A 14516-nucleotide genomic window follows, 5' to 3' on the forward strand; every position below is an offset into this window, starting at 1 on the left:
TGTACAAAAAAAAAAATTTTTTTTTGGTCTACTCTTTCTCCTGTCTTTCACAACCCCAAAACACAATTTTTTTTTGCCTACTCTTTCCCCCTTTCCCCTCACTCCCCCCCCCTAAAAAATTAAATTAATTATTACAAATTTTGCATATGTCATTTTACTTATTTTGCACTAAAACTAATGGTGGCTCAGATGATAGTATCTTCAGCTTGCACACTGAGGAACTGGGAAACGCTCTCTGGCAGGGGTGGAACGTTGTGCATGATTCCTTATACCAATAGACCCTTGGTTAGTCTTCAGGAGAGTGTTGGACAGGCACCTAAAGTCAGTTCCCGACAAGCCAGGCTGTGGTTTCTACATCGGTTTGTGTGCAACCAGCAGTAACACTTTGGTTGATCAGGCCCTGATCCACAACGAAGCCTGGTCATGGACCGGGCCGCAGGGGTGTTGACCCCCCCACCCCAGAACACCCTCCAGGTATACCTACTTCCCTTGTTCACCTAGCAGTAAGCAGGTACCTGGGTTGGCAGTTAACTATTGTAGGTGGAGGTCGCATCCTGGGAAAAGGATTACAGAACCCCCAATGAAAATAAGACCAACAGTCCCTACTGATGAACATACTTTACTGGGTTATCCTGGGTTTTTAATCCTCTGGATTAACAATCCAAATTTTTTTTTATCTTGACATAATCTTGTTAAAATTTATAAAATGTAAAGTTTTTAAATTTGCCTACATTAATTTTTATAAGATTTTGCATAGGCTTACTTAACTGCCTTCCCTGTTGAGGCAAATCTTCTGATAACCTTCATGTTTTTCTCATTAATCAAGGAACGAGTAACAGCAAGCCACTGATGTTACTCTGACAGTTTAAAATACAGTACAGGAGGGCCCTGCTTATACAGCAGGTTAGGTTCTGGGCTACTGTAGGGCCCTGCTTATACACTAGGTTAGGTTCTGGGCTACTGTAGGGCCCTGCTTATACAGCAGGTTAGGTTCTGGGCTACTGTAGGGCCCTGCTTATACACTAGGTTAGGTTCTGGGCTACTGTAGGGCCCTGCTTATACAGTAGGTTAGGTTCTGGGCTACTGTAGGGCCCTGCTTATACAGTAGGTTAGATTCTGGGCTACTGTAGGGTCCTGCTTATACAGTAGGCTAGGTTCTGGGCTACTGTAGGGCCCTGCTTATACACTAGGTTAGGTTCTGGGCTACTGTAGGGCCCTGCTTATACAGTAGGTTAGGTTCTGGGCTACTGTAGGGTCCTGCTTATACAGTAGTTTAGGTTTTGGGCTACTGTAGGGTCCTGCTTATACAGTAGGTTAGGTTCTGGGCTACTGTAGGGCCCTGCTTATACAGTAGGTTAGGTTCTGGGCTACTGTAGGGCCCTGCTTATACAGTAGGTTAGGTTCTGGGCTACTGTAGGGCCCTGCTTATACAGCAGGTTAGGTTCTGGGCTACTGTAAGGCCCTGCTTATACAGCAGGTTAGGTTCTGGGCTACTGTAGGGCCCTGCTTATACAGCAGGTTAGGTTCTGGGCTACTCTAGGGCCCTGCTTATACAGCAGGTTAGGTTCTCACTGAAACCTGGCTCAAACAAGATTTTAACAGACATCTTTGTCTTACCTGGTTACACAGCCACACACAACTGCAGACCTGATCAACCAGGAGGTGTTATTGCTATCTACTACACAAATGAACTAAAATGTATTAAATCCACTTGCACGAAGGAGGAATATGGTGAATGCGTATTTGCAAAATTCACATCCAGAAACCTAAAAAAAAAAAAAAACATAACAGTTGGAGCAGTCTACAGACTACCTCACACTAATACTTACACATTCAGTGACAACTTAAGAAACTCAATAACTGACTCAGAGATGAATAAACACCACCTGTTACTTGCTGGTAACTTTAATATAAACCTCCTTCAAGCAGCAGACCCCCATGTAGCTGATTTCACAACCACTATGAGCAGTTGCTTGCTACTACCATCTATAACCAAACAACAAGAGTCACAGAGGCAAGTGCCTCACTACTTGATCATATCTGGACCAATACTATATCCCCACTAAAAACAGGCGTAATCACATACAACACTACAGACGGCTACCGAACTTTTATCATAACCAACTTGGATAGACTGCCTCAGGACACAACTAAGAAAGTGAATGCCAGACTGAAGTTCCTCTATAGACAAGCACAAAATCTACCTACTGAGGCTCGCAGGACCCTATGTTTAGCCCTTGTACAATGTCATGTGGACTACACTTGCTCTTCATGGTACTCTGCCTTGACAAAAAAAAGAAAAATGAAAAATAAACTGCAAATCACCCAGAACAACATGGTAAGATTCATCCTGGACCTGAGTCCAAGAGAACATGTAGGCCAGGATGAATCACAACAATTGGATATGCTGAATACTGAAGAGAGAATAAAACAACTGATGTTAAATCAAGTTTATAAAATTACTCATATACAATGTCCAGAATATCTTGCTGCTAATTTTGTCAAGGCTGGGAACTGAAGCAATCACAGTACTCGAGGGAGAGAGCACAACTTTGTAGTAGCCACAGTCAGTGGCCAGGCTTCAAACCCCTTTTATTGTACAGCAACAAAGGAATTGAACAGACTGCCTGTACATGTCACAGCCAGTCATACTATGAACCAGTTCAAGAAGACAGCCAAAAGGTACCTAATGGATGTAGCGACAGAAAGGGAGGAGAATGATTTTTTATTTTTTTTTTTTGGCTAACACACATGTAAATGTAAATAACTCTTTTTACCTTATTCCTAGTATATATCCTTTATAGTATAATAATAAGATATCTCCTACATTGTATAATAATAAGGTATTAAAAGGACTCCAATGGAAATAAGTCACTCTGATTTTTTTGGGTTATCTTGGGTTCTCTACACATATGCTGCTATGTATGATAATCTATGTAACTGTATTTGTGTATACCTGAATAAACTTACTTATTTGTGTATACCTGAATAAACTTTCTTACTTATTCGTGTATACCTGAATAAACTTACTTACTTGTGTATACCTGAATAAACTTACTTACTCTTTTTTAACTACATGATGAGTCACTGGTAAATAATTTTATTACTGCCCAACGTAATACTGACTGGCTGAGCGAGTTAGAGGACAGCCACAATATTGACAAATGTGTCAACATATTCCTACACAAAACCCATAACCTCTACAGTAAATATTGTCCAATGAAAACAAAGCAAATCTCAACAAAGAGACTAAATGGCCACTGGCTTACAAATAGTACACTTAAATCCATCTAGTATAAAAAAAACATGTATATGAAAAACAATTAAGACAGGGCCTAATTACAAAAGAACTAACTAAACAATACACCTCAGTACTTACTAATCTAATACGAAAGTCCAAATAAATGTATTATGAAAACAGATTTAATGAAATAAAAGGTAATATGAAAAAGACCTGGAATATTTTCTCTGAAAATTTGGGCTCTAGAAAACTGTCTAGAAGCAGAGAGATTAACTTAGCAAAACCAGACGAACCACACATACAGCCTATAGACACTGCCAGCATACTTAATACAATGGTACCCTGAGTTTTGAACTTTCTTCTTTCCAGAAGGCTGTTTGAGTGCCATTACCGAACGAATTTGTTCCCATTAAGGAATTTTTTATTTATTTATTTTTTATTTGGACATGATACATAGGTATAAATATAGGTGCAATATAGTTATTGGGTGTACATGCCAAAAGTTCCTTGTATGCAGAGCATTATGGGCAGCTTAAAATTAACTTAAGATTAACTAAGCAATGATATATTCAGTGGTAAAAATTACAGTAAACAAATTATAACATGAAGTACAAATTAATATTGCAAATAAGAAGCATTAAAGTTGTACAAATTTGTAGCATAACAATGTATAATATAAGATAAGATAAGATAAGATTTCGTTCGGATTTTTAACCCCGGAGGGTTAGCCACCCAGGATAACCCAAGAAAGTCAGTGCGTCATCGAGGACTGTCTAACTTATTTCCATTGGGGTCCTTAATCTTGTCCCCCAGGATGCGACCCACACCAGTCGACTAACACCCAGGTACCTATTTGCTGCTAGGTGAACAGGACAACAGGTGTAAGGAAACGTGTCGGAATGTTTCCACCCGCCGGGAATCGAACCCGGGCCCTCCGTGTGTGAAGCGGGAGCTTTAGCCACCAGGAGTGGAGAAACAGGTCATATGGTCATTAGATGAGTTACTGAGCAGTCAAGAGAATGAAGTATTATATTAGGTAATGTAATTAAAAAACATAGTTTGATAGGGTCACAGGTTATACATTTATGAGATTCAGTTATTCAGTATTTATTTAGTTGTAGTTGAGTAAGTGGTTTTTATGAAGAATCTTGAATTGATAAACAGACAATATTTTTTTTATATTCACAGGTAATGAATTCCAGATTTTTCGGCCTTTTATGTGCATTAAGTTTTTACATAGTGTGAGATGAATAATGTAAATTAGATTAGTCCGTTTCAGACCCCCAAAAATACACTTACAAAAGCGCTTACAATAATACACTTACATAGCTGGTAGAGTTGGGAGCAGTTCGAAACTCAGGGTGCCACTGTATCTTCTTGTCTACCATCAGATCAAAACTAGCAAGCAAAATCCCAAATGCAAATGCTCAGACCGATATCAAACTTGCCTTTGCATGACAATAAACAATGTGGCCACAAAAACAAAAAAAAAAAGAGAAAAAAGTGTGACAGTAGAAACAAAACTATGAGTTATAAAGAGGTCTGACGTATGGCTTCGTTATATGTCACTTCACTGTGGTAAAGACAGAATACTGTATAGCAGAACATTTTAATTTGGGGACCTGCACTATTATGGTTGAAATAATTCTCAAAAATACTCAAATGGTGGATGAAAGTAGACAATGTTTTAGTTAGTCCTGAACTAATACGAGACAACCTGAAAATGGTCCGGAATGACTAAACGTCTAATTCTGTCTTCAGTTTACAAGTAAAAAAAGAATGTGATAAATGAACTGACACAATATACTTCAAATTCAAATTCCATATTATACATTGTTTATACGAGAATGTGTGACACCTGAATGCATGCAGAAATCCCATGATTATGAACAGCATTTTGGACAAGCCTAAGTGTGTAAAATAATATTGATAATACTGGATAATATAGATAACTATTATTTAGATATTTACTTTCACCAGGTACTTTGTCTAATGTTGGAGTGGAAACTCATTGAAGGTTCTGACCAGAGCCTCCAGGTGGTGACGACATTACAGTCAACACCCACAGGAAAGAGACGCTACCAGGCTCTCTCTGATCGCCAGATGCATCTCAGGGAATTGGTATGTTTTGAAGTGCCGTACAGTTATATATTTAAATTAAAATAAGGAAAGGAAGCTTTTATCTTTTGTGTTATACCTGGAGGGTGTTTTGGGGTCAGTGCCTCCCACAGCCCAGTCCATGATCAGGTTTGTGGAAGATGTTCAATTCTATGAAAACACCAGTTTAGATTATCTAAACATTTTTTAATAAAAAATCAAGTTGTGGTGGGCTTGTGTAATCATACGAGAATAAAAAGTACACAGTGACCATGTGGAAATTTTGAATCCTTCCTGCATAAGCCACCTGTGTCGTAAGAGGCAACTAAAATGCTGGGAGCAAGGGACTCGTAACCCCTCCTCCTGTATAAATTATTAAACCTTTAACAGTTCAAACATTGATCTATGTTTTCACTGCTAGCACTCCGAATATTTTTTTTTTAAACAAAGAGGGCAAATATCTGTGTGTAATCAAAGTATAATTACAAACTGCTGTATTAGTGCCTGTAATCCTAATGCTTACAGATTACCTAAGAACTAGATATAGGTTATTGAGACAGGTTATGGTAGAAATAAGGTCTCTACACACAAATAAATTTGTACATTTCAAAGAAAATCTAAAGTATGAAGTTGTAAATCACATTGCATAAATGCTTATAAAATTAGTTATACAGTACACTTCGTGTTGATGCATTTCTAAGAAGCATGAGCTTATTGTATCTTTCTCTTTCTTTTTTTTTTTTTTTGGTTCTTCTTTTAACACAGCAACAGAAGGGCGGTCCCAGGAAGCTTACACTCCCCAGTCGGAGCACTGATGCAGATGTCAACCGTATGCTGTCTTCAGGCTCGTTTGGAAACTTAGAATGTCTCTCCTTGGCTTTTACCCGTGTCACCAGTGCCTGCGCTGAGCAGCTCATCAAACTACCAACCCTCCGCTACCTCAATCTCTGGGCCACACAGGTAGTACTAATAGTATACGCAGTTGTTACTAATTTGGAAATACAGAAAACTCTCAATGTAATGGATTATTGTGTAATGGACTTCAGAAATACAGGAAGACCCCATTTACACGGCTCTCAGGTTCCTGACCCTGTACTGTAAGTGAAAATCACGTGGGTAGAAAAGAGGTTTTTCATTATCAAATGCCTGATAATGTGTTTACAATATTATATATTAAGCGCTCAATACAGCTAGGAATAAAAAAAAGAGAAAAAAGTGAAAATGATTACACAATACAAACAATAGTGACATTCAAATATGGTGCCAGATGTCACCCTTTCCTTATGCAACTGTTATATGAAAATGGCAGAAAAGTAGCAAAACCACAGAACATAATGAACAATGACTTAATTAATGGATAATAAAATATTTGGGAGAGTTGCTTTACATCTGGTTAGAGTCTAGCATTGTTACTGAGAGATAAGATGATTTTTGAGTAGTTCTAAACTGATTTGTGGGCAGGGGACCTCTTGCTGTTTCGGGCAAAGAGTTCCAGATTTTCAGGCCCTTTATGCGCACTGCATTTTTGCACAGTGCGAGACAGATATGAGGGATGTCAGAAAGTGTTTTGTGCCTCGTGTTATGCCTGTGTGTTCTGTTGAAGCTGTCTAGGAAAAGTTTGAGTGGAGGGTTGATATTGGAGTTTAATGCTCTGTATATATATATATAGTAGACACAATTATAAGTGTGTATATTTTGTATATTAAGTGAGTTCATGCTTTTGAAGAGTGGTAGGGTGTGTTGTCTGGCAGTGGAGTTTGTGATCATCCACACTGCCACTTCATGTTGGGTTGTTAAAGGTTTTAGGTGATTGGCCATGGTAGATCCCCAAGCACAGATACCACAGGTGAGGTATATTAGAGAGTGATATAAAGTAAGGAGCGCCCTTTGGAGTACATAGTATCGTATCCTGAAAGGGATACCTACTGTTTTGGAAGCTTTCTTAGTTATATGCTGGATGTGAGTCTGAAATTTAAGGTGGAGACCTAGAAATCTGCCCTCAGTGTGTCTTGTAATGGATGAACTATTTATCAATATGTTTAGCTGGATATTTAATGCTATGTTTCCAAAAAGCATGAAGTAGGTTTGGTCTATATCGAGAGTAAGTTACTTGGTCGTCATCCAGTTTGATATTTTATGTAGCTCACTGTTTACAGTGTTACTAAACATAGCTGGGTTTGGGTGGGAGAAGACAAAAGTGGTGTCATCTGCGAATAAACTGGCTTAAGGAGTCACAATGCATTTGGGAGGTCACTGATGTAAATAAAAGTAGAGGAACTAGGACACTTCCCTGTGGCACTCCAACAACTACAGGCTGAGTATTGGAGGTCATGCCATTTGTGTATACATACTGGTGTCTACCACTAAGATAAGATTTTAGGTAATCGAGAGAATGTCCTCTGACCTTGTAATATTCTAGTTTTAGGTGCAAGATATTGTGGTCTACTGTATTAAATGCTTTCCGTAGGTCTATGAAGAGCCCCAGAGGGTATTCATTTTTTCAGTTATTGTATATAGTAATTCGAGCATCTGAATAATTGAATAATTCATGCTTTTTTTTCGGCCTAAACCCAAACTGGCAGGGGCTCAGTATGTTATGGGATACAAGGTAGTAGTAGATTTGTATACATATGTATTATTTTTTCGTAGATTTTAGAGAGCAAAGGCAAGTTAAATATTGGTCTGTAGTTATTTAGTTCTGTAGGATCTCCTCCTTTGAGGATCGGATCGTCTCCTTTGTGGATCGGATCGTCTCCTTTGTGGATCGGGGTGACTCTTGCTGTCTTGAGTATGGATGGGAATGTTGAAGATTTAACAGATTTGTTTAATAGTGTTGCAATAATGGGGACAGCATATGAGCTGCTTTTTTATACATGATTGGTGGCAAGTTATTTAGGTCTCCTGCATTGTAATAATAGAAAAAATCCATCATTTAAATTTAATGAACAATATACACTCTCATAATTGCATGCTATTAATTATTGGTACTAGAACAATTAACTGTATTTTACAAAATTCTTGGTCATAAGGCAAACAAACAGCAATTGCTGTTGCTTGTGCAATAGTCAAATCATAACTTACTGCAAAAAGGATTCAGATATACAGTGGACCCCCGGTTAACGATATTTTTTCATTCCAGAAGTATGTTCAGGTGCCAGTACTGACCGAATTTGTTCCCATAAGGAATATTGTGAAGAAGATTAGTCCATTTCAGACCCCCAAACATACACGTACAAACGCACTTACATAAATACACTTACATAATTGGAGGCAAAGAGGGGAATGTATGAGAGTATAGTTTTACCAACGCTCTTATATGGGTGTGAAGCGTGGGTGATGAATGTTGCAGCGAGGAGAAGGCTGGAGGCAGTGGAGATGTCATGTCTGAGGGCAATGTGTGGTGTGAATATAATGCAGAGAATTCGTAGTTTGGAAGTTAGGAGGAGGTGCGGGATTACCAAAACTGTTGTCCAGAGGGCTGAGGAAGGGTTGTTGAGGTGGTTCGGACATGTAGAGAGAATGGAGCGAAACAGAATGACTTCAAGAGTGTATCAGTCTGTAGTGGAAGGAAGGCGGGGTAGGGGTCGGCCTAGGAAGGGTTGGAGGGAGGGGGTAAAGGAGGTTTTGTGTGCGAGGGGCTTGGACTTCCAGCAGGCATGCGTGAGCGTGTTTGATAGGAGTGAATGGAGACAAATGGTTTTTAATACTTGACGTGCTGTTGGAGTGTGAGCAAAGTAACATTTATGAAGGGATTCAGGGAAACCGGCAGGCCGGACTTGAGTCCTGGAGATGGGAAGTACAGTGCCTGCACTCTGAAGGAGGGGTGTTAATGTTGCAGTTTAAAAACTGTAGTGTAAAGCACCCTTCTGGCAAGACAGTGATGGAGTGAATGATGGTGAAAGTTTTTCTTTTTCGGGCCACCCTGCCTTGGTGGGAATCGGCCGGTGTGATAATAAAAAAAATAAAAAAAAAAATTGGTCACATTGGGAGGTGATCATTAAGTGGGGGTCCACTGTATTAAGCTCTAATTAAATCTATACACATAAACACGCTAAGATAACAGGGATATCTTGCTACTCCTACTTACACTTTGGTCACACTTCACAGACACGCACATGCATATATATATATACATACATCTAGGTTTTTCTCCTTTTTCTAAATAGCTCTTGTTCTTTTTTATTTCTTCTATTGTCCATGGGGAAGTGGAAAAGAATCTTTCCTCCGTAAGCCATGCGTGTCGTATGAGGCGACTAAAATGCCGGGAGCAATGGGCTAGTAACCCCTTCTCCTGTATACAATTACTAAAAAAGAGAAGAAGAAAAACTTTATAAAACTGGGTTGCTTAAATGTGCGTGGATGTAGTGCGGATGACAAGAAACAGATGATTGCTGATGTTATGAATGAAAAGAAGTTGGATGTCCTGGCCCTAAGCGAAACAAAGCTGAAGGGGGTAGGAGAGTTTCAGTGGGGGGAAATAAATGGGATTAAATCTGGAGTATCTGAGAGAGTTAGAGCAAAGGAAGGGGTAGCAGTAATGTTAAATGATCAGTTATGGAAGGAGAAAAGAGAATATGAATGTGTAAATTCAAGAATTATGTGGATTAAAGTAAAGGTTGGATGCGAGAAGTGGGTCATAATAAGCGTGTATGCACCTGGAGAAGAGAGGAATGCAGAGGAGAGAGAGAGATTTTGGGAGATGTTAAGTGAATGTATAGGAGCCTTTTAACCAAGTGAGAGAGTAATTGTGGTAGGGGACTTGAATGCTAAAGTAGGAGAAACTTTTAGAGAGGGTGTGGTAGGTAAGTTTGGGGTGCCAGGTGTAAATGATAATGGGAGCCCTTTGATTGAACTTTGTATAGAAAGGGGTTTAGTTATAGGTAATACATATTTTAAGAAAAAGAGGATAAATAAGTATACACGATATGATGTAGGGCGAAATGACAGTAGTTTGTTGGATTATGTATTGGTAGATAAAAGACTGTTGAGTAGACTTCAGGATGTACATGTTTATAGAGGGGCCACAGATATATCAGATCACTTTCTAGTTGTAGCTACACTGAGAGTAAAAGGTAGATGGGATACAAGGAGAATAGAAGCATCAGGGAAGAGAGAGGTGAAGGTTTATAAACTAAAAGAGGAGGCAGTTAGGGTAAGATATAAACAGCTATTGGAGGATAGATGGGCTAATGAGAGCATAGGCAATGGGGTCGAAGAGGTATGGGGTAGGTTTAAAAATGTAGTGTTAGAGTGTTCAGCAGAAGTTTGTGGTTACAGGAAAGTGGGTGCAGGAGGGAAGAGGAGCGATTGGTGGAATGATGATGTAAAGAGAGTAGTAAGGGAGAAAAAGTTAGCATATGAGAAGTTTTTACAAAGTAGAAGTGATGCAAGGAGGGAAGAGTATATGGAGAAAAAGAGAGAAGTTAAGAGAGTGGTGAAGCAATGTAAAAAGAGAGCAAATGAGAGAGTGGGTGAGATGTTATCAACAAATTTTGTTGAAAATAAGAAAAAGTTTTGGAGTGAGATTAACAAGTTAAGAAAGCCTAGAGAACAAATGGATTTGTCAGTTAAAAATAGGAGAGGAGAGTTATTAAATGGAGAGGTAGAGGTATTGGGAAGATGGAAGGAATATTTTGAGGAATTGTTAAATGTTGATGAAGATAGGGAAGCTGTGATTTCGTGTATAGGGCAAGGAGGAATAACATCTTGTAGGAGTGAGGAAGAGCCAGTTGTGAGTGTGGGGGAAGTTCGTGAGGCAGTAGGTAAAATGAAAGGGGGTAAGGCAGCCGGGATTGATGGGATAAAGATAGAAATGTTAAAAGCAGGTGGGGATATAGTTTTGGAGTGGTTGGTGCAATTATTTAATAAATGTATGGAAGAGGGTAAGGTACCTAGGGATTGGCAGAGAGCATGCATAGTTCCTTTGTATAAAGGCAAAGGGGATAAAAGAGAGTGCAAAAATTATAGGGGGATAAGTCTGTTGAGTGTACCTGGTAAAGTGTATGGTAGAGTTATAATTGAAAGAATTAAGAGTAAGACGGAGAATAGGATAGCAGATGAACAAGGAGGCTTTAGGAAAGGTAGGGGGTGTGTGGACCAGGTGTTTACAGTGAAACATATAAGTGAACAGTATTTAGATAAGGCTAAAGAGGTCTTTGTGGCATTTATGGATTTGGAAAAGGCGTATGACAGGGTGGATAGGGGGGCAATGTGGCAGATGTTGCAAGTGTATGGTGTAGGAGGTAGGTTACTGAAAGCAGTGAAGAGTTTTTACGAGGATAGTGAGGCTCAAGTTAGAGTATGTAGGAAAGAGGGAAATTTTTTCCCAGTAAAAGTAGGCCTTAGACAAGGATGTGTGATGTCACCGTGGTTGTTTAATATATTTATAGATGGGGTTGTAAGAGAAGTAAATGCGAGGGTCTTGGCAAGAGGCGTGGAGTTAAAAGATAAAGAATCACACACAAAGTGGGAGTTGTCACAGCTGCTCTTTGCCGATGACACTGTGCTCTTGGGAGATTCTGAAGAGAAGTTGCAGAGATTGGTGGATGAATTTGGTAGGGTGTGCAAAAGAAGAAAATTAAAGGTGAATACAGGAAAGAGTAAGGTTATGAGGATAACAAAAAGATTAGGTGATGAAAGATTGAATATCAGATTGGAGGGAGAGAGTATGGAGGAGGTGAACGTATTCAGATATTTGGGAGTGGACGTGTCAGCGGATGGGTCTATGAAAGATGAGGTGAATCATAGAATTGATGAGGGAAAAAGAGTGAGTGGTGCACTTAGGAGTCTGTGGAGACAAAGAACTTTGTCCTTGGAGGCAAAGAGGGGAATGTATGAGAGTATAGTTTTACCAACGCTCTTATATGGGTGTGAAGCGTGGGTGATGAATGTTGCAGCGAGGAGAAGGCTGGAGGCAGTGGAGATGTCATGTCTGAGGGCAATGTGTGGTGTGAATATAATGCAGAGAATTCGTAGTTTGGAAGTTAGGAGGAGGTGCGGGATTACCAAAACTGTTGTCCAGAGGGCTGAGGAAGGGTTGTTGAGGTGGTTCGGTCATGGAGAGAGTATGGAGCGTAACAGAATGACTTCAAGAGTGTATCAGTCTGTAGTGGAAGGAAGGCGGGGTAGGGGTCGGCCTAGGAAGGGTTGGAGGGAGGGGGTAAAGGAGGTTTTGTGTGCGAGGGGCTTGGACTTCCAGCAGGCATGCGTGAGCGTGTTTGATAGGAGTGAATGGAGACAAATGGTTTTTAATACTTGACGTGCTGTTGGAGTGTGAGCAAAGTAACATTTATGAAGGGATTCAGGGAAACCGGCAGGCCGGACTTGAGTCCTGGAGATGGGAAGTACAGTGCCTGCACTCTGAAGGAGGGGTGTTAATGTTGCAGTTTAAAAACTGTAGTGTAAAGCACCCTTCTGGCAAGACAGTGATGGAGTGAATGATGGTGAAAGTTTTTCTTTTTCGGGCCACCCTGCCTTGGTGGGAATCGGCCGGTGTGATAATAAAAAAAAAAATAAAAATATTAAGGTCTAGTTAAATCTATTCTAGATTATGGTTATATTACATCCTAGCTCAAAGCAACTGAGTATCTTTTAGTGAAAAGTAATAGCATCACTAAATACTTAGTATGCACATACAATCTTTGCTTTGTAACACAGACATTCGCCTATTATTTTTATTATGAATAATAGGTAAGCAGAAACAATGAGCACCTGAGGGCATCTCATTGCTCTTTTAAAACACTAAAAAAAATTATTACTGTATTGTGTAAAGTTGTCAGTATTATTCTAACATCTCTTGACAGATTGTTTGGTTCATCAGAGAACACACTAACATATCTTTCTAGATTGTGTGGGGTGTCCCGTAGCTCGATTGCTATCACACTCAGCTCACACACTGAGGTCCGGAGTTTGAATCTCCTCCAGTATGGCTGGAAAACATTAGGGAAGTGTTTCCATATGACACCTGCTGTCCCTGTTCACCCATCAGTAAAATGGGTACATGGGTGTCAGTGGACTGGTGTGGGTCACATCCTGGGTGTCAGTGGACTGGTGTGGGTCACATCCTGGGTGTTAGTGGACCGGTGTGGGTGGCATCCTGGGTGTTAGTGGACTGGTGTGGGTCACATCCTGGGTGTTAGTGGACTGTTGTGGGTCGCATCCTGGGACAAAATTGACTTAATTTGCGGGAAATGCTCAGCATAACAAGCGGCTTTCTATATAGTAGTATGTCATTGACGTCTGCTGTGTTTTGTATACTTTGCATATGTACTTGGAGTAAATAAAGATATTATTATATTATTATTATTATTATAACTTGTTCCATGTCCGGTGGCCTGATAAGCAATGCTCATGCCTCGCGCAATGAGTGTTGGTGGTTCATTCCCTGACATGGGTGGAAATGTTGGGCATGTTTTCTTACACTTGATGTCCCTGTTCACCTAGCAGTAAGTAGGTACCTGGGTGTTAGCCAACTGGTATGGGTCGCATCCTGGGGGAAAATATGTATTAAGGACCCCAATGGAAATAAGACACAGTGTTAAGTGACGCTCTGACTTTCATGGGTTATCCTGGGTGACTAACCCTCCAGGTTAAAATTCCAAAATCTTACAGCCTTTCTACTCATGTCCTTCCCTCAATACTCCCTCCTTCTCCTCCAACTTTGTCGTATATTGCTGAAGGACCTTCATGGGCTGTGAAATTGTTACATAATTATCGAGAAACTTGTTGATGATTCTGACAACTTGTAGGTAAAGGACACTTAAGCACTGACTGACTCATTAAGGAAATGTTGTGCCATGAATGGCTATTTTTTTCAGCCCTAATCTGAAGCCACTCATGGTGAAACACATCTTTTACCTGTTTTTTATATGATTTAATGTGCAGTACTGTAATAACTTGCATATATCTCCTCCAGTTTGGTGATGTGGGACTGCAGCTTATTTCGGAGCATCTTCACAAGTTACAAGTTCTTAATTTATGTGAAACTCCTGTCACGGACAAAGGCCTTGAAGCTTTAGCAGGTGAGATTATTTTGTGCAACCCCTCAATATACTGAACTAACATGAGGCCAGCAATTAAAGCCTACTGTCCATCAAATCCAAATTACGAGAATATTTTTCTTCATGGAGATATGGAGAAGAATCTCCTCTGTAAGTCAGTGTGTGTCATAAGAGGCAAC

At 39.9% G+C, this 14516-nt stretch overlaps 1 protein-coding gene across 2 annotated transcripts in view; it reads left to right on the plus strand.

The window, feature by feature from the left end:
- The window catches only part of LOC128704691 (C-Maf-inducing protein), a 616555-nt gene that overhangs the window by 588820 nt on the left and 13219 nt on the right, over positions 1–14516 (plus strand). The window contains exons 11-13 of one of the 2 annotated variants that reach the window (XM_070079595.1): positions 5222–5362; positions 6104–6298; positions 14253–14358. In XM_070079595.1, coding sequence (XP_069935696.1) covers positions 5222–5362; positions 6104–6298; positions 14253–14358 — 442 coding nt within the window. The remainder of the gene's footprint in view (positions 1–5221; positions 5363–6103; positions 6299–14252; positions 14359–14516) is intronic. The other variant, XM_070079596.1, reaches the window with a different exon arrangement.

The sequence above is a fragment of the Cherax quadricarinatus genome, chromosome 100, assembly GCF_038502225.1.
Source record: "Cherax quadricarinatus isolate ZL_2023a chromosome 100, ASM3850222v1, whole genome shotgun sequence".
Lineage (NCBI taxonomy): Eukaryota > Metazoa > Arthropoda > Malacostraca > Decapoda > Parastacidae > Cherax > Cherax quadricarinatus.